This window comes from Phascolarctos cinereus, unplaced genomic scaffold, assembly GCF_003287225.1.
Source record: "Phascolarctos cinereus isolate Bilbo 61053 unplaced genomic scaffold, phaCin_HiC Scaffold_3;HRSCAF=262, whole genome shotgun sequence".
Taxonomy (NCBI): domain Eukaryota; kingdom Metazoa; phylum Chordata; class Mammalia; order Diprotodontia; family Phascolarctidae; genus Phascolarctos; species Phascolarctos cinereus.
In genome coordinates this window covers 203,213,551-203,234,333 of record NW_027555736.1, presented here as the reverse complement: position 1 = coordinate 203,234,333, position 20,783 = coordinate 203,213,551, and the positions used below count along the sequence as shown (strand labels likewise).

General features: G+C 40.8%; 1 protein-coding gene across 4 annotated transcripts in view; it reads left to right on the top strand.

The window, feature by feature from the left end:
- The window catches only part of FBLN5 (fibulin 5), a 136,830-nt gene that overhangs the window by 63,728 nt on the left and 52,319 nt on the right, over positions 1 to 20,783 (top strand). For all 4 annotated transcript variants that reach the window (XM_021004285.2, XM_021004284.2, XM_021004281.2 and 1 more), the window contains exons 5-6: positions 3,614 to 3,736; positions 16,064 to 16,180. In XM_021004285.2, coding sequence (XP_020859944.1) covers positions 3,614 to 3,736; positions 16,064 to 16,180 — 240 coding nt within the window. The remainder of the gene's footprint in view (positions 1 to 3,613; positions 3,737 to 16,063; positions 16,181 to 20,783) is intronic.

Here is a 20,783-nt window from a genome sequence, read left to right as displayed (position 1 = left end):
ATTTATTTCCTAGTGAGGTTGAGTGTTAAGCTTTGATTTGCTGCCTCATTCTGGAGAATCAAAGAATCGCTGGTCTTTTTTTTCCCCCTCTCCCAAGGGAGTTAGTTTCCCCTACAATGGACAGATGGAGAGGAGCCTTAACTAGGAAAAGGGAGTGTAGGAGGAGATTGTAGTTGAATGTCTTGCCAAGCTACTTAAAGGGTTGATAAATTCCCAGTTAGGTAGAGATGGAATTGACTCCATTGATACTACAAGGGGTTGAAACATCAGAGCCAATACTGAGAAATGTAAGAATGAATTAAGTGCCTGCTATATTAACTCAGCATCCTTTTCTTTCAGATGGAGGTTACTATGCTGAATTAAACAAATATACGTATCTTATGTAGCCTTCCCCATTAGCCCCTTCCCCCCCTTCTCCCCACCTCCCCACCAATCCTATAATTTGCATGTGAAAAATAATGACCCTCACTCAGGTTACTTTTACTCGTACTTTTCCACTGAACCAAAAAAGGAGTCCATGCCAAAGAATGTCCTTGGAGTGGTTCAATGTGCTTTTCCTTCTGTTATTTAAGTCAAATATATGCAACATAGGCAATTTCAGTTGTGAGCTGGAATGTGTGAAGAGTCATTTTTGCCCCACTTGGAAGCACACAGTTTGTTCATTCTATGGTCAATTTCCAGTCTTATATTTGTCAGGTGTACTGACTGTGTATATAAGACACTATAATAATAATACCTATATTATTATATTTCACCACTGAAATATTTCTCCAATGCTTCATTATGGCAAGGAAGTGACCGAGATTCTTTTCAAAGACTATGTTAGTAAGTGAAAAACTGAATCATCGATCGAGCAACAGCATAGATAAGGAAGGGTTCATCAATTGCTGTATCTCCCTGGTGCCAGCTGTGCTTTACATTCCACCCTGGGCATATTTTTTGCCATCTGCTCTAATGTTGCTCTTCTTTTCCTACCTCTTTTCAGCTCTGAAATCATAATCAAATTACTACTTTCATTTCTACTAGAAAGGATATGTCAGTCAATTCCCCTACATCTCCTTTCACCATCTCCATTTTCCCAAACCAAAACACCCTTCCCTGGCCAACACTTCCCCAATATGTGTTTTCTCCCTATATTAGATTGCAAGTTCCATGAGGACTGGGACTAGAGTCTCATTTTGTATTTTGCATCCCCAGTGCTTAGTATAGTTCTTGACACGTGGGGCTTACTAAAGGCTTTTTTGTTCATTCATTCACAAGGTTGGCCACCAAGTGATTTATTTTTCTATCTCACCAATGCGTGAAGATGACGACTAACTAGAGGAGGGTTGTGATCTATGGCATCTAGGTGATGCAGTGGATAGAGTGCTGGATCTAGAGTCAGGAAGACCCGAGTTGAAATCCGGCTTCAGACACTTACTGACTGTGTGACCCTGGGCAAGTCTCTTACTCCTGTTTGCCTCAATTCCTCATCTATAAAATGAACTGGAGAAGGAAATGGCAAACCACTCCAGTATCTTTGCCAAGAAAACTCCAAATGGGGTCATGAAGAGTTGGACATGACTGAAACGACTGAACAAAATGTTAGCTATAGTTATTATAATATAAATATATATCTAGATAGCTATGTTGCATACCCTGCATATGGTATATTGTATAAATAGAGAGTGCTGGGAACTGCCTTCAGCCACTCTCCTCCTATTTCCCCTGGCCCCCTTATGTCTACTCTCTCCATTTATCGCAGGATAAGGCATAGAGTGAACATTCCTGAGACAATGTTTTTCCCAGGATAAAATTGCCATCCATCACTTATTGCGCCTGAATAGCATAAATATGTGCTGGCCGATGGTATTATTTATCACACATTTGAGCTATGGATTATTGCTGAAGAGGCTGCTTGCCAAGCATTATTAGTCTGCTCCCCTGGGGAATAATGCTTACTGGGCGGATCCAATTGTGACTGGAAGGCAGAAATGGACATGAACATAGGAAGCATTTATAGTAGAGAATCAGGCTGGATTTCTGATATCCTATCTGAAAGTTACAAATGCCTTAATGTTAGATCCAGTAGGGCAGTGGATAGAGTGTCAGTCCCAGACTCAGGAAGACCGGAGTTCAAATTTGACCTCAGACACTTACTAGCTCCGTGACCCTGGGCAAGTCACTTAACCTCTGTTTGTCTTGGTTTCCTCATTTGTAAAATGGGGATAATAATAGCCCCTACTTCCCAAGGTGCAGGGCAATTAGGAGGGGTGGGGCAGCTAGATGATACAGAGGCTAGAGTGCCAGCCAGGACTCCAGTCAGAAAGACTCATCTCAAGTTCAAATCCAGCCTCAGACACTCACTAGCTTTGTGACCCTAGGCAAGTCATTTAACCCTATTTATCTCAGTTTCCTCATCTGTAAAATGAACCAGAGAAAGAAATGACAAACCACTCTAGTATTTTTACCAAGGAAACCCCAATTGGGATCATGAAGAGTTGGACATGACTGAAAATGACTGAGAACACCACCAGCAGCTCCCAGGGTTATTATGAGGATCAAATGAAATAATTGTGAATTATTTGGCACATAGCAAGTGCTATATAAATGTTAGCTATTTAAAAATTATTATTATTATTATTATCCAGGCAGGGGCTGCCCTCTACATTTGAAATCAAAGTCACATAAAAAGCTGTCTATATTTGAATTTGGTTAAATTCAAAAGACATTTATTGAATAGCTTCTATGTGACTTGTATTAGGTAACGACAGAAAACACTGTCCTACACAGACATGTATAGTGTTTTAAGGTTTGCAGAGTACTTTGTGTTCAATATTAATTGGACATTCACTCCATCTTTCACAAAAACCCTACATGGTATTATGGACTCCATTTTACATATAAGGAAACTGAGGTTCAGAAAAATGAAGTCATTTGTCCCTGGTCACACAACTAAAAAAGTGAAATTCAAATATAGGACTTCCTGATTCCGAGTTCAATCATCTTTCTGCTGCACTTATTTTTTCACTGGGGCAATGAGGACTTGGGAAAAAAGGGAGTCCGCAGCTAGTCAAAGAGACACAAGATCTGGGAAGGGCTTCTTTCCCTAGGAAATGACAAGCAAGTTTGAGTACCTAAAAGGAGTAGATCTGGGTGGCCAAAGGACAAAAGAATATGCCGTATGGAAGTCTTTTGAAAGGCCCTGGTGATGTTTGGCTTGGAGAAGAGAAGATTCAGAAGGGATAAAATAGTTGTCTTCAAGTATCTGAAGGGTTGTCATGTGGGAGAAGCATTAGACTTGGTGCCAGAGAGCAGTATTTGTAACAACTAGTGGAAGTTACAGAATTTGATTTTGGCTCTGTGCAAAGAACAAAATTCCCAACAAGCAGAATTGCAGAAAAACCTGACTGGCAAGGGAGGGGCTCCTTCTCACTGGAGGTCTTCAAAAGAGGCTGAGTTGGACATATTTTGGAGGCTATTATTTCAGTTTCAGGTTAGACTAAATGGTCTCTGTCTTATCCAGCTCTTACATTCTGAGACTCTCTGATCTGTAATCCATGCCCATACAAACAGCTGCTGCCTGCAACCATTCCATTGCTGACAATGCTCTTGGTGTCTGTCTCTGTTGCAGATGTTGACGAGTGTGCATCAGATTCTCATCAGTGCAACCCTACCCAGATCTGCATCAACACTGAAGGAGGATACACCTGCTCTTGTACAGATGGATACTGGCTCCTGGAAGGCCAATGTTTAGGTAATGCCTCTTTTTACAACCTGATTTATCTAGGGTGTTAAAAGTAATAAGGGTTATATTGCTTTCTAAAGGGCTTTTGGGCATGCCCTGATGACATATGGTTTAATTCCACCGATTCATGAAAGCCCTTTGCTGTCATTATCAATGCCATCTTTATAAAAAGGCAATTCATAATTAGGGCAATTGTACATAAGAGCAATGTAAACCTAATCCTGACCCCTAGCCATTGGGATGGCTTGACGTTATGGGAATATGCCCCAAATTAGGAGCAAGGCCTTGAAGTTTGGAATGTAGCAAATCAGGCATAGGAATCTTTCCAGAGATAAACGTATCTCTTAGGGGCCAGTTTGGTTGAGATACAGCAATTGAAGTATAGGCAGGATAATCCAAGTTCACATATCCTTATAAAATAATATAAAATGACCTCAGGCTATATTTGCATTCCCAAGGCTACATGAGAAAAGATTACCCATCAAAAGCTGCCAATCGAGCATTTGTGTCGTACATTTGGCATTTGCGATATGTTTTAAAATTTATATTATTTTTGGGTTTTGTTCCCATTTTTCTTTCTTTGGGTTGTATTTTAGGCAAGGAAATGAATTTGTGGTGCTGTCCAGCTGTCACGTCAGTTTCTATGGGTGTGATTCATGTGCCGTGTTTTCCTGGAAAAAAGACCCTGTCAATTTGAATTTTCTAAGACAAGAATATATGGTTTGAAAGTCACTCCTAGAGGAACTGTGAAACATATCCAAAAGGAGTTCCTTAAGGCACAGAAGGGAGGGAACGGGCGTTTCTCTTTCCAAGGTTTTCTTGATGAATAAAACTGAGTTTTAGTGAAGATAGGAAGAGCTATGGATCACAGATCTTTCCCAGGACTGAAGACTGCTCCATACAAGGATGGGCTGGAGGAGTTGAACATAAACAACTCCAGCCTGGAGAAGAAATGACTTTGAAGGGACATCATTTTGAAAAGGGAGTAGATTTGTTCTACTTGACTCCAAAGGGCATCATAGAGAAACACCTATGTAAGAAAAAATATTTCAAAGTATAAGGGATTTCCTCTTATACTGGAAGTTTTCAAGTATGAGTTGAACGACTACTTGTTGGGAATGTTGCCGAGGGGTTAATGCATCAGAGGGGTATTAGACTGGAAGACCTCTGAGATCCTTCTCCACTCTGAAGTTCCAAGATTCTAAGAATCTATTTATACTGTCTACTATCTTGAGCTGGGTTTGAATTTAAACTTATGCCAAATTGGGGCATGCATGCCAGTATGTGATGATGTGAGAGTTAATAGGCATTTTTTATCACAAAATTTGGTGCCTCTGCTTTGAGCATGAATAGATTTGTACCACAGATAATCTACTTCACCCTAGAGTCTGAACAGTTTTGTGTCTGTTTCATGGGAAGTGAATCAAATAGTATTGGTGAATGGTAAGAAGAGTGCCCAGGGGTCAAGAAAATTGCAGGGTTTTTCCATCTCAGCTAAGGTGATTTCTTTTTCTTCCAAGGACACAGCCTCTGTGATCTATAGCAACCTGCCACAACTTGCTAAAGGAGCCTTTAGAAGAACTTACTTTTATGCTAAGTAACCAATGATAGATGACATATGTCCTCAAGGATACCTTTCCTTCAGGAAGTCTTACAGTATGGGCTTTCTTTCTGGGCCTTAGCTAATATGCTCAACTGAACTCTGAAGTGGTCATCATTAGTCCTAAAAATTAAAAAAAAAAATTCCAGAGGAGGGGCCCTTTAATTTCCATTTTGAGGAGTTGCCTTTATCCTCCTCTTCTGTTTTCTAGCACAGGCTTTTTGCCACATCCCTCCCCCTCCTTCCCATGCCTGGACTTTCCTGTCACACAGCCCAGGCTGGACTGAGAATGGGATTCCCTGCCCATTCATCCTTGGACTAATTCCATTTCTGCTTCCCAGTCTTCCCTCTCATGCAAGTACTGTGCTGAAGGCTAGGCACCTGAACTCACTTAGATCCTGTCTGACTCACCTAGAATCAGTTCTGGACTTTCATTGTCCTTGAGATATACTTGATATATCTGTATATACATCAGGAGCTTGGGTGACTTGTATGTGCATGTACGTGCATGAGAGAGACAGAGAAAGACAGGGGGAGACAGAGACAGACTGACAGAGACAGAAACCAAGAGTGAAAAAGAAAAAGGAGAAATTCTTGGTCGGGAGTTGTCTGTTTTATCACTTAATAAAAGTGATGATGATGATAACTCACGTTAATAGAATACTTCAAGATTTGGTAAGTTCTTTCTTCACAATAGCCCTATAAGATAGATTGTGCCAGTATTATTACCCCTATTTTACAGATAACAGAGAGGCAAAGTCCCTTGCACAAAGTCACATATCTAGTAAGTTGGGATGCTGGGACTTGTGTCCAGTTTGCATGACTCCAACTCTAGGGTTTGTTCTATTCTACCAAAGTGTATCCTTAATGAAAGGTTTTTGTTTTTACCTGGTGGGGTCAGCATGTTCCAGTGAAAACAGTCCTGAGGATTTACTAGTGGTAGGGAAAAGGCAGGCGGCTGGGTGGCACAATGGACAGCATGCCAGGCCTGGAGTCAGGAAGACTCCTTTTTCCTGAGTTCAAATCCAGCTTCAGACACTTCCTAGCAATGTGACCCTGGGCAAGTTACTTAGCCCTGTTTGCCTCAGTTTCCTCATCTGTAAAATGAGCTGGAGAAGGACACAGCAAACCACTCTGGTAACTTTGCCAAGAAAACCCCAAATGGGGTCACAAAGAGTCAGACATGCCTGAAAAATGACTGGACAACAAGTATGTTAAGTGCCAGGGATTGAAAAGAAAGGCAAAAACATTCTCTGCTCTCAGGGTGTTCACATAGAGGAGACAACATGAAAACAACTCTGGATAAGCAAGATAAGGTGGAGATGAGACGATCAACAGAAGGAAGGCATTGGCAGTCAGGGACATTAGGAAAGGCTACTAGTAGAAAGATAGGATTTTAGCAGGGACTTGAAGTAAGTCAGGGAGACAAAGACATGTGAGGTAAGGAGAGAAAATGTTCCAAGCTGGGGGACAATGAAAGTCACAGAAAAAAACCAACAACCAAAAACCACGGAATCTTTGCAAGGAAACATGGAATCCAGTGTTACTGGATCACAGAGTGTATAGAGGGCAGTAAGATATAAGAAGAGTGATGGATTATTAAAGGCTTTCAAAGCCACCCAGAGGATTTCACATTTGATTCTAGAGGTCATAGGGAACCAGTGGAGTTTATGGAGGAGAAGGCAGTGGGAAGTATTGGACTTGCACTTTAGAAAGATCAATTTGACAGCTGAATGTAGGATAGACCGGTGCCTCCTAGCATGAGGGCAGGAGTTGTGGCTTGGCACTAAACTCTTGGAGAGAGGAAGAAGAATTTTCTGGAATCTTCTTCACAACTTCCTTTCCTTGGTTCTGTCCTCTGGGACTGAGAAGAACAAATTTCTTCAACTCTGAACATGGAGTGTCCCAAAAGTCTCAGTGCAGGTATAAAAAGCTTAGACTTTTGGGACACCCTGTGTTTGAAGACAGCTTTTATGTCTTCCCTACCCCCACCCCATGCTTTATCTAGTAAAGGCTAAATAAACACTATCAGTTTCTTTAACTGATCAATCTATTATAATTTTAAAATTTCATCCTCTGGATGGCTTGGAGCTTTTCAATGTTCTTCCTATGATGTTGTACCCAGGACTGAACATAATACTCCAGGTGTGATTTGATTGGGATAGACTATAGCAGGGCTATGACTTCTCACATTTTAGATGTTTTTATTAATGCAGCTTAAAATTACATTTTATGCATCTTATGGCCATGGCAAGCAGTCAAACAAATCCCCCGTTTCATTTTTGAATGTCCTATTTTCTAAACATACCTTCTCCGTCCAGTCCTTGTGCTATTGATTTTTTGAATCTAAGTCTGTGCATTTACATTTATTTCTTTAAATCTAATTTTATTAGAGTTGACCCACTTTTCTATTCTGTCATCCAATGTTAACTATCTCTTCCTGATGTATGTGATTTAGATATTTGATAAACCATGCTTTCCATGCTTTTTTCTACTCAGCTAATAACTCTACCCAAGGATTGAGTTGGAAGCTGGGGAAGGGAAATATCAGCATTATTAACCAATAGCAACAGAAGTTGCTGCCACTTAATTTCTAGTGTGTGCTGCCCCTCTGTGATCTTTCCAGCTGAATGACATGACCCTGCCTGGCATACTTATTCCAGCAGGTGGCACCATCTTACAAGTGTCGGTTAAAATTAATTCAGTTAAATGTAATACAACAGATATTATATTAAGTACCTACTATGTGCAAAGCACTGCACTTGGTGCTAGGGATACAAAGATAAATGATAACATACATGTCTACATTCTAGTGGCTGGGAACATGGAGGGCAGAATGCAACATGTATAAAGATAAGTATAATACAAGATAGCGTGTGATGGGCTATAAAAGAGAGATCCAGACAAACTACTCAAGGAAAATATGAGAAGGGAAAAATAATTTTTAGTTTAAGAGTTGATGGAAAGCTCTTTAGAGATCATAGCATCTGAGCTTACCCTTGAAGAAGAGAAGGGTTTGGAAAGGTAGCAACGAAGAGGGAGTACATTCTTCACTTGTCTCCTCAGGGTCTTCCACATTCAGTTATCCCCTTTCTCCTTAATTTTTAACTTCTCTTTGTTTTTTTGAGTACTACTAGATATAGTATATAGAGAGTCGGCCTTGGAGCAGGGAAGATTTGGGTTCAATTCACCACTGCCACATATTGGCTATGTGACCCTGTGTGACCCGTGTGGTCCTTTATAATCTGGCTCCAGTCTACCTTTCTAGTCTTATTATACATTATTATACATCATTCATTTAAATTCTCAGTGTTCTAAGCAATTCTCCAAGACTGTAAGTTGCAGAGAAGGAGCTGACCTGCATTGTTAGAGGGAGTTTCCTCACATGGGAGTTTCTTTTAACCGTTGAAATCAGGTCCAGTCCCTATCCCTATTCTCTCATTATTTGGTTCTTTCCCTATTACCTACAAATGTGCTCAGATTTCTCTCTTCTTTAAAAAAATCATTAGATTCTACCACCCTCTCAAGTTATCATACCATAGTTTTCTTCTCTTTCACAGGGAAAAAAAGCTGCCTACACATGTAGCTTCCTCTTTTTCATCACCTACTTGCTTCTCTCCTGCTTGCATCTTGTCTGCTGACTCCACTACTTGACTGAAACTTAACTCTCCAAGATCATCAATGACTTCTTTATTGTTAATTCAATGGCTTTTTATTGGTCCTCATCCTTTTTGACCTCTTAGCAGCGTTTGATACTCTTAACCACCCATCTATAGATACTTTTTCCTCCCTAAATTTTTGGTCAGCGTTCTCTTATCCTACCAGTTCTTTCTCAGCCTCCTTTGCAGGATCATCATCCTTATTCCACTCCCTATGCATGGGTATACCCCAAGGTTTTATCCTGGGCTTTTCCCCTTCTCTTTCTATATTCTCTTTCATTGATTGTATCAGTTCCTATGAACTCAACTATCATCTCCATGTAGATAATTTCCAAATCTATGTATGCTACCTCCCTTTCTGTCTTGAGAGCTATTCCTACATCTCCAATTACTTGCCAGACATCTCTACCTGGGTGTCCCATAGGCATCTTAGATTCAACATGTCCAAATTAGACTTCATTTTCTTTCCACCTAAATCCATTCCTCCTCCTAACCTCCCAGTCTGTATTGAGGTTACCACCATTCTTCCAGTCATCCTCATCTCTTCATTCTCACTTACCTTCCATATCCAACTTTGCCTCTTCATTCTCACCTTCTATTTCTAATCACAGTTTCCAAATCTTATTTACTTGCTGACATCCTTGACATCTGAACTCTTCTCTGCTCAACATATCTTATAGCTCTTCTTATGGACTGCTGCAATAACTTCCTAGAAGGTCTCCCAGCATCTAGCATCTTGCGTCTCTATTCCATCCTGCACACAGTTGTCAAATTGATATTCTTAAAATGCAACTTTTTCATGTCACTCCTCACCTTAAGAAGCACCAGTGGCTCCCTATTGCCTTTAGAATAATATGGGGGCAGCTAGGTGGCACAATGGATACAGCACCGGCCCTGAAGTCAGGAGGACCTGAGTTCAAATCTGGTCTCAGACCAAACACTTAACACTTACTAGCTGCATGACCCTGGGCAAGTCACTTAACCCCAATTGCCTAAAAGAAAAAAAATAATAATAAAAAATAAAAAAAATAAAAAGTTTCCTAAAAAAAAAAAAGAATAATGTGTAAACACCACTGTTTGGCATTTAAAGCCTTTGATGATCTGCTTCAGTCTACCCTTCTAGCCTTATTATGTAACATTCTACTTTTTGCACTTTTTGGTCCTTCTTGCCTAGGGACAGCTGGGTGGCATGTGAAGAGAATTCTGGACCTAGAATCAAGAAGGCCTAAGTCTGAATACTTACTAGCTGTGTGGCCCTGGGCAAATTACTTAACCTTCATCTACCTCAGTTCCCCAAGTGTGGAATGGGGATGATAGTAGCACTTAGATCTCAGAGTTGCAGGGATTAAATGAGATAGTATTTATGAAGCACTTAGCATAGTGCCTGGCACACAGTAGATGCTTAATAAATGCTTGTTTCCTTCTTCCCTTCCTCATATGTGACATTCTATTCCATCTCCCTCCTCACCTCACCCTTTTGGAACTCCTAGTTACTAGTCAGGTATATTACAGAAGGCATTCTTGTTCAGATATGGGGTGGATTAGATGGTGTCTGAGGTCTTTTGCAGTTCTGGGATTCTGTGATTTAATGTCTCACAGTGTGTGTGCATCATTTCTCAAATGTGACACTCCACATCCCATTGCTAGGCCTTTGTGTTGCGTGAACCCCGTATCTGGAATGCTCTGCTCCCTTACCTCCACCTCTTAACCTTTCCCTCTTCCTTCAAAACTCAGTTCACATACCACCTACTATAGAAGGCCCTTACTGGTTCAGCTGCTAATGCCTTCCCTTTTCAGAATTCCTTTTTATCTAATCTTCATACATCTTATATGTATCTTGTTATTTCAAGTTGTCTACCCCATTAGAATGTAAGCTTCTTAGGGCAGGAACTTTCTCCCCCTTTTCTCTAAAGTCCTCTCTATAATTTGCTTAACACAGTGTCTGGTTCATAATGTGTACTTAATATATACTTATTGACCCACTGACTGACTGACCATATTACTCCACCTCTCTAATGAGAGGGAGAAGGTCTGTTTTATAAACTGTTCTCCAGAACTGAGATTTGTTAGTACAATTGCAATTAATCAGAGCACAGTTTAGCAATGCTCCCATTGACAATCCAAATACTGAAAGACAACTTTTAAGAAAACCTTTCTTTTCCTCTGAGTAATGGTACTAAGAATTTTACACCAGAAGATGGGTTTTGTGCATGAGGTTGTAAGGGGGTGGGATTAGGGTTCTAATTAAACTAAACTAAAGGCTCTAATAGCATTTGAGACACGCTTTCCAAAACCTCACAGTAATAGACTGGAGGAATTACTCTGCTGGGACAAGTTGTCCAGGATATTATAAGTGGGGGAAGAATGAAAGTGTCAGTTATTCAGATTCCTATGCTAAAAAATAGTTTAGCGGATCCCTGTTAGCTCACTTGACAGAGTGTGTCTAAGCAGGTGGGTAAGTATACATCATTGACTGAATGCTGATTTACAAGCCTTTTGTACCTCCAAAGGCAGATGCTTCCCTAGGGATAGTACAGACAGGGAGAAGAGTTGTATTTATCAAGTGTTTATTGTCTCTTCTGGCTCAAGGAGTGACTCCATCCTTTGCCCTCACATTTTAGTGTTGATTGGATTCACATGTCTTCCAGTTGAGTTGTTACCCGACACTCTCCTAAACCAATCTTTTGTTCTTGACAGCTGAACACATTCATCCTTAATGACCTTGGCCAGGAGTCCACTGGAACTATGCTAGGGATTCCTTTCCTGTTTTAGAATAATTCATCGCCTCCCATGACAGTTATATATACATATGCATATGTACATGTTATATATTTAGACACTCATATTTATTTAAAGAAATTCTTTGGAACCAGAAGGGAGAGTTTTAGGGAGAATAAAATTAACAACGTTTTTACAATTCAGCCAGCAAAAAGCTGTGACCATTGCTTTATATATTTCCTTGGCTGCTCCAAAGTCCATAACTTACCCATTTGAATGGTCTTACATCAGTATCTGATGTAAAAGCTTTTTGTTATTTGCCTAATAAATGTCGTTCTTTGAAACCAGGGCATCAGAGTTGCTTAACCATTTGGCACAATGCCTGACACACAGCAGGTACTTAATAAGTCCTTGTTAAATTGAATTAAACTGTGAGATTATAGTTTTGCTAGGTACTAATCAGGTACCTCAGAAAAAAAGTGGAAAAGGATTGGTTCCTTGGTATCAAGATGTTGCATTCTTGGCAGCTGGGAAGTCAACTCTCTTGTCTGAGTGTGTTTTATACACCTTGGATCTTGTTTGTGGTCAGTCTTTAAGCTCAGACTTGTTTCCCCCTCCTCTGTCCCAGGACATTACCACAAGCCATAACTCACTATCGGCTTTTGGTGTCTACTTAGGTAATATAAATAAATTAATTAACTGATTTATTCATTAATTTACCCATTTATGCACTCATTCATTCAGCATTTATTCAGCTATTACTACATAGAAGGCACAACTATAATTTCAATAAGAATAGCTACAAGATACTTGACATACATTATCTCACTTGACTTTGAAGTAGATGCAATTATTATCTCCATTTTAAAGATGAGGAAACTGATGCTGAGAAAGGTCAAGCAACTAAGTGTTTGAGGCAGCATTTGAATTTGGGCCTTCCTGACTCCAGGTCCAGTGCCTCATCCATTGTGTCACTTATCTGCCTCATAAATAAGTCATAATAAAGCATATTTCAATATTCAAGAGTCATTAATTTTGTCCATGGGCGTATTCCCTGCACAGGTCACAACCACTCTCTAATTTGGTAGAGGGGTTTTGAGAGTTTTGATGGCCTAAAAAAAAGTCATCATCCTTTGGTGAACTTGGTAAAAAGGTTCTGTGAATTGATAGTAGCTCTCTAGACTGCTGCACAGGTGACAATATATCCCATCCACCACTGAGCCTACACTCCAGGCCTTCCTAGCTTGGTAGGACCTGGGGGAGAACCCAGTGTCCCCTTCATGCAATAATAATGCATGATATCTGAATAGGATATCAGTGAAGACTAGCAAAGCATATATAAGTAATTAGATCAATCAACAAGCATTGATCGAACACCCACTGGGAATGGAAAAATGAAATAGTCCTTGTCTGCAAGTAGCTCGTATTTTTACAAGGTAAACAATATATACACATATATGCATATAAAAACATTAAAAATAAATATAAGGTAATTTTTCAAGGGAAGGCAATAACAGCTGGAGTGGGGATTGGGTGGATCAGAAAAGGTTTCCTGTGGGAGAGGCATTTAAGTTGAGTGTTGAAGGAAGTTAGAGATTCTAAGAAGTATAAATGAGGAAGGGGGCGAATTCTAGGAATGAGGGACAGCCTTTGCAGCTGGCTATTTAAATCAAATTCAATTAATGTTTTTTTCCTGGCCATATGTTTGGTACTAGATTGATTGCCCCTGGGGTGGGAGTGAAGGTACCCGGGAAGCGTGAGATACAATTCTTAACCTCAAGAAGTTTATTATTGAGTCGCCAGAAGGGAGCTAACATATGCAGATAAGCCCCAGGTAGGTAGATCATTAATCACTAGACCAAGCTGGATCCCCTTTTTGGAGAAAAGAGTCCAATGCTTGAGTGAAAAAGAAAAGCTAGGTCAGGTCAGGAATAAGGGTTCCTTGAGAATACACAAGCCAAGAGCTAACTGAGGTGGTAATAGGATACTGGGGGCCAGTAGGGGCTATTGAGATTGGAAGGTTGGTAAAGACATCAGGAGGCATAGTGACAGAAGTGTCAGGGTAATGACTATCTGATGCAATACGGTTCTTTGAATTACTGCCCTTTTATTGTGATGTTGAGTTTTCCCCACTTCACACTTCTTGGATATGCAGACACACACAACAGTATAGGTGTTGGGACCACCCTCTTTACCTTCACTATATCAGTTAAGGGCAGTGAGGTGGCACAGTGGATAGAGCACTAGGCCTGGAGTTCAAATCTGGCCTCAGACATTTATTAGTAATGTGACCCTAGGCAAGTCTTCTAACTCTGCTTCCTCATCTGTAAAATGAACTGGAGAAAGAAATGGCAAACCATTCCAGAATCTTTGTCAAAGACAACCGCAGATGGGGTCATGAAGAGTCAGACAGGACTGAAATGACTAAACAGTGCATCAGTGAAGTGTAGATGGGCATTGGTGTCTTTTCTTGGAACAGCTGCTTTTCATAGATTGCTCAAACAACTGCTTCTCTTTAGGAGGGGTTGATAGCTAAGGGCTGAGACTATTGTACTGGACAGGGTATATGTGAAGATTTCACCCAACGCTTCTTTAAAATTCTTTTATTGATAGCTTTTGCTTTCATATCACTTTCATTTCTGAACATACATCCTTCCCCCGCTGAACCGTCTTTTGTAATTCAGAATAAAACAAAGGAGAAAATCATCAGTTAAACAAAACTAACACATCAACCAAGTATGATACTAATATCAATGTTCCATATCCGTAGTTCCCCATGTCTTTAAATAAAGGAGGGAAGAGCATTTTCCTATATCTTCTCTCACAGTTATTGTATGTTGTTTTCCTGCATATTTCATTCTCTATTAGTTCATATGTCTTTCTGTTCCTTTGTTCAATTCTTTGTAGTCATCACGTCTTATAGTGCGGTAATATTTCATTTGATTCATTTGCAACAATTTCTTTTCAGTTCTTTGCTACCACAAAAAGTGCTGCTATGAACATGTCGATACATATTCAGCAGCAGGCTTGAGTGAGCTCATACTGCCCCACAGGAAAGTGATTGTTAAATTTTCAGTGTGAGCATTTATTTACCTCAGAAATCAGCAAACCACATGTGAGTTATTGTTTTGTTGATTGTCTAGACTTAAAGTGATAGAGAAAATGTTAATTACACCAATTCAACTCAAAAGTGTGTCATGTTTACATTTCCCCCTCAGAGAGCCAGTTATTAAACATTAACCAAGACATTCCTGTGTATATGAGCTCTTTCTTCTTGCCTTTGGCTTCATTGGAATATATGTATAGGAGGATCATTGAGCAAAAGAATATTGACATTTTAGTCATTTAAAAAATACTTTCAAGTTGCTTTTCAGAATTGTTCAACCAATTGACAGCTCCACCAACTATGTAATCTGTCTTCTCAGCCCCTTAGATATAGATGATATCATTTTTTTTTGCCAATTTGGTGAATGTTCAATAAAATCTGAGTTATTTGGATTTTTCTTTATCAATTATTTGGATCAATATTTCATATTGTTGTTAATCACCGGAATTTTTTGTTTTGAAAACTGATTCTATCCTTTGACCATTTATCCACTGAAGAATGATATTTGGCCACCTGATGTTTTTTTACACAAAAACATATTAAGTGAAATAATGTTACTGGGAACAGTTGGTTCCACAGAAACAAGTTAATAAATGTCTAAAGATGTAATGGTATTACAGTGGGTCATTGCAGTGTTTATAATGGTACTTATAGTGTTATTGTGTACTTATAATGTGTTGTTATTGTTATATAGGGGATGCCTCTATGTGTTGCGTGTGTTCTTATTTATTTTTGTGTGATCTTTCTTAGCCTTATCCATGGAACTCATTTATTTAGGATAGGGACTTTCTATTGCAGCCACAATAGTGTCACAGACATTAGGATGATGACAGATGAACTAGAATATTAGAACTAGAGATCATTTAATCCAACCTCCTCATTTTATAGATGAGAGAACTAAAAAAAACCACACACACACACACACACACACACACACACATAAATGACTTGTCCAAGGTAACATGTGAAGTATGTTGATGACAAAGCTGGGACTCAAAAGCAAGTCCCTTGACTCTTTGGCTAAAATTCTTAGACTTAGACTCTTCCCATTCTACCATGATGGCAGTGGTGGTGGTGAGGTGATATTCATGGCTGAGATAGCAAGTGATGGTGATCCTGATGGTGATGGGAAGAAGGGAATACAGATGATGGGGATGAGGATGGAGATGGGGATGGGAATACATATAGGAGTATGGATGGAGATGAAGAAACAAGAGCAACCTGACCTATTTTTCTTTCTTTTATATTTTCAGACATAGATGAGTGCCGTTATGGCTACTGTCAGCAGCTCTGTGCCAATGTCCCTGGTTCTTATTCCTGTACATGCAACCCAGGTTTCACCCTCAATGAGGATGGAAGATCTTGCCAAGGTATTTCTCATTGGGTAATAGCTTTCAAAAATTGAAAACCCAAATTATATTTCTATTTTAAATTTACATTTAGAGCCTGAACTTTTTAGACGTGTTGGAAACGCTAAAAGAATATTCCTATTCCTCATTGCTTATCCTGAATGCTTCCAGAAACCCAAGTATTGATCTTAGGGTATGTGACTAAGGCAGCTGTATAAACCCTCCTGAGGGTTGCTGGGTAAGAACTTCAGCCAGTTGTCCACAGAAAGCCTAGGTTTCTTAGATGCAGCTGTAGCTGATGTTTCATACCTGAAAGTTGCCATATTTATTCTCTTGGCTCATTGGGAGCTATGTCAACAATCCACTTCAAGAGCCCAGATCAAACTTTTCAGAAAGACCTGCCTTATCTATGATTCGTTTCTTTTTTCCTCAGAGAGAGAGGGACTATACTTATGATTACATTGATATAGGAAACTCTAGGGTAAAGCACCTCTCTCTATTATTGCTGCACACTTGTAGCCCTAGAGAGCTGCCTAGAACTGCACTTCTTAAACTGTGGGTCATGACCCCATATGGGGTTGCAGAAAATCTGGCAACGGTAAAAAGGTTTCTGAAGGTGTGGTGACCAAAAATTAATGAAAAATCAAACACGTAATGAATCTGAGGTGTTTCTGGCAGCACCTGCCTGTGTGGCAGTGTGCAACTTCACCGCAGCCTTAGTTCTGAACACACAACATGTGCACTTTGCACCATGCATGCCCTTAGGCCACGCAATGGCCAGCTAATGCTGCCAAAACCAAAAGAGGTGGCAAGCAGAAAAAGTGTGAGAAGCCCTGTCCTAGAACACTGGAAGTTAAATGACTGGCCCAGTATGCATCAGAAGCAGAACTTGAACCCAGGTCTTCCTGCTTCCAAGGCCTACTCTAATACAATATGCCATACTGACTGGCAAAATTAAAAATGATTCTATACAAGCTTCCACTGTACATTAGGCATTTTGTTCTCCCCATATGTACCCAGTAAGCAAATACACCTCAGTGTGTTGGCTCAGGTTTACAGGCCTCTCTTGCCGAAGAGGGGAACAGGTTAGTTCAGGGGTGGGGAACTGCAGCCTCAAGGGTGGCCCTTTGCCTGAATCCAAACTTCAGAGAACAAACCCCCTTAATAAAAGGGTTTGTTCTGTAAAACTTGGACTCAGTCAAAAGGCCGCACCCGAGGACCTAGAAGGCCACATGTGGCCTGGAGGCTGCAGGTTCCCCACCCCTGGGTTAGTGAAACTCATGGGTTTCCTTAAGTCCTTAATGCACTACAGTGCCTCTCTCTCTCTCTCTCTCCCCCTGCCCCCTCTCTTTTTGGCTAGGCAATGGAGTTAAGTGACTTGCCCAGGGTCACACAGCTAGTAAGTGTTATGTGTCTGAGGCTGGATTTGAAGTGAGGTCTCCTGACTCCAGGGTTGGTGCTCTATCCGCTGCTCCACCTAGCAGCCCCGTACAGTGTCTCTTGAGGAACAGAAAAAATCCTAGTGCTAATGGACCCATTAATACTCCACTCTGGTGTTTGGGCTCTGAGTTCACTTGTACAGAGTGGGGGTGACTTGAAGCCTGTTTCACTGGCTTGTTTCCATGCTGGGGCTGACCACCACTGGCCTGTGTTGTGGTTCTCACCCCATGCTCACCAAAACCCTTGAGGAATCTGCACTCAGACCCACTCAGAAAATCCCCAAGGATACATCCCTGAACACACCCATAAACCGTCATGGGTCTGTGCCCAACCATGCCACAATCCACTGGTGCTGACTCAAATTCCCTCAGTTTCCATACAGTCCCATCACACTCTAACCTCACTTATTCTCATGGTGTAGTTTAATCTTCATTCTTGCCACCAGTGCCTTGTTCGGGCTCTCTGAACCCACTCAATGAATGTGCCACGCTCCACCTTCATGTACCCAGAGGCCTGTTTCCTAGTGGTCTGTGTAATATTTCGTCAATTACCAGGATCAGGAGAATGATCTGCCTGCTATTTGTATACCTGGTGGGCTAATGAATATCTGGCTTTTCTTTCTCCATTTATCCAGAGCTGCTGCTACTTTCTGAGTCAGTATGAGTGGACCCCTAGGCCTAGAATTAGAAAGACCTGCCTGCATTAAAATCCCGCCTTAGACCCTGAGCACATCTCTCGATCTCTCTGTGCCTCTGTCTCCTCATCTGTAAAATGAGGGGGTTGAACTGAGTGATTTGAAGGTCCCTTCCAGTTCTAAATCTATGCTGCTAGGAACTCAGCCACATAGCTTCCCCTCCTTTAGAGTTGAGCACCTGGGTCTGTTGGTATAGGAAAGACTCTCAGAGTTTATTTGAATCCTGGCTCTTTCGAGTCTAAACTGTGTGACTTAGGTAAGGTCAGTTCACCTTTCTGAGACTCATGTATAAAATGGAAATGCCATTTGCACTATCTATGTCATAAGGTTTTTGTGAGTAAAAGTATTTGTAAATGTTCACACACTATAGGAATATGAGTTATTCCAATCTAAGGTCAGGATGAAGCCTTCATGTTCTCCATGGTGGGAGGGGTAGGTGGTTTTCCTTTCAAACAGGGACCATTTGGGCAGTTTTTATGTCTTTGTCTGTAACCTTCCCACTAAACCTGGGGCTACAGAGCATGAAACTCAGAACAGAGGTTACTGCATAATTTCCCTTTCCACCCAAGTCTCAACAAAAGCATAACGAAACAAAAGTACCGTCTGGTTTTCACATAATCAATTCAAATGCTGATAAGTCAGAAAAACAAATAGCACCACTGGCCAGCACCATTCCCATCTGATCTTTTATTTTACTCAGGAAGTGAACATGGCCTTGAGACCTCAGGAATTAGGGCAAGTCCTGCGGGGGGTCCTGGGCCTTGGCACACTCCCAGTCAGCCAGTGTGGCAGACGCAGAATGAGGTCTTTGTCTAGAGGCTGTCACCAGACTTCACAGGGACAGTTTCCTCATTACACCATTAATGGTCTGGCCTGCAAGCTTTGGACCTGGCTGGGCTATATTAGATGAAGGATATTATGACTCAATCAGTTGGATCATATCTACATGTTGGGTAAACAGGAAGGCATCAGAATTAGAGAATTTGCTTCCATGTTCCCTGTTAACCACCCCTCCAAGGCAGTGCCTGCAAATGATTCTGAGAAATTACTATTATGTTCATATCGCCAGTATAGGTTCTAGATTGTCTGAGCTGGCAAAGACCTTTCAGATCAACTGTGTCAGGGATTCTTAACCATTTTTATGTCACTGACCCTTTTGGTAGTCTGGTGAAATTGTAGAAGATTCCTTCTCAGAACAATGTTCTCTAAATGCATGAAATAAAATTTATATGTTTATAAAAGAAACTATGTGAAAATAGCTATTAAAATATTTTTTAAAGTCCATAGACTCCAAGTTAAGATTCCTTTATTTGGTCCAGCACCCTAATTTTACAGATGAAGAAACTGAGACCAGAGATAGGAAGTGATTTGCCCAATAACTAACAAGTGGTGAAATAAAGACTAGAATCTAGGTCACTTGACTTGAGAGCCACAGGCTGAACTTTTCCTTTGGAGGAGCCAAAGGGGAATAGGGAGAAGTTTAAGTATCCCTATGCTCTAACCCCAGTGAAGTAGGCAGACAGTTCCTGGCTCCTTTAGGTGTGGGGAGATAAGGAAGCTGGTATCAGTGTAGCAGAATAGCTACGTGGCACAGTGGTTAGAGTGTCAGGCCTGGAGTCAGGAAGACTCATCTTCCTGAGTTCAAATCTGGCTTCAGACACTTACTAGCTGTGTGACCCTGGCAAAAGTCACTTAACCCTGTTTGCCTCAGTTTCCTCATCTGGAAAAAGAGATGGAAAAGGAAATGGCAAACCATTCCAGCATCCTTGCCAAGAAAATCTCAAATGGGATCATGAAGAGTCGGACACGACTGAAATGACTGAAGAGCAGCAACCACCAGTGTAATGCTTGGGAAGCTAGCACGGGGAATGTCTCACAGCCAGCAGGGTCTGCTTCCCAGGGTCCCGGACTCTACCTGCTAGCTCAGGGTGTTTGATACCAGGTCAGATCAACCTGGCTATAATACATCCCTTTGCCAACCTGGACAGCCATGTGATGAAGAATCATAAGTGCATTCAGAGCCTAATTATGTATTATGTCTTCCAAGATTTTCAGCAACAAACATAGAACTTGGAGGGCTAAGTGTATTCTTTTTTTTGGCGGGGGGAGTAAGGCAATTGCTGTTAAGTGACTTGCCCAGGGTCACAAGCCAAGTGTATTCTTAAGGGGAAAGTAGTGTGTGCTGGAAATAGGTTTAGACATGTGAATTAACAGACTTGTGCTATGGGAACATTTTTTTTAAATTAGCAGTGCCTGCAGATAACAGCTGCATCTTGTATGCACTGCCAGGGTTTGTAATAATAAGACTTTGTGTTATAGAACACTTTATGCTATTCAGAGTACTTTCATATCTGTTATTTCACTGGATCTTTGCAATAGCCTGTGGGTGAGATAGATCTAAGACAGGTTTAATGACCTGGCCAAAGTCACACAGTTAGTTTGTGACAGAACCAGGATTAGGATTCTATCTTTACTCCTAAGCAGTATCGT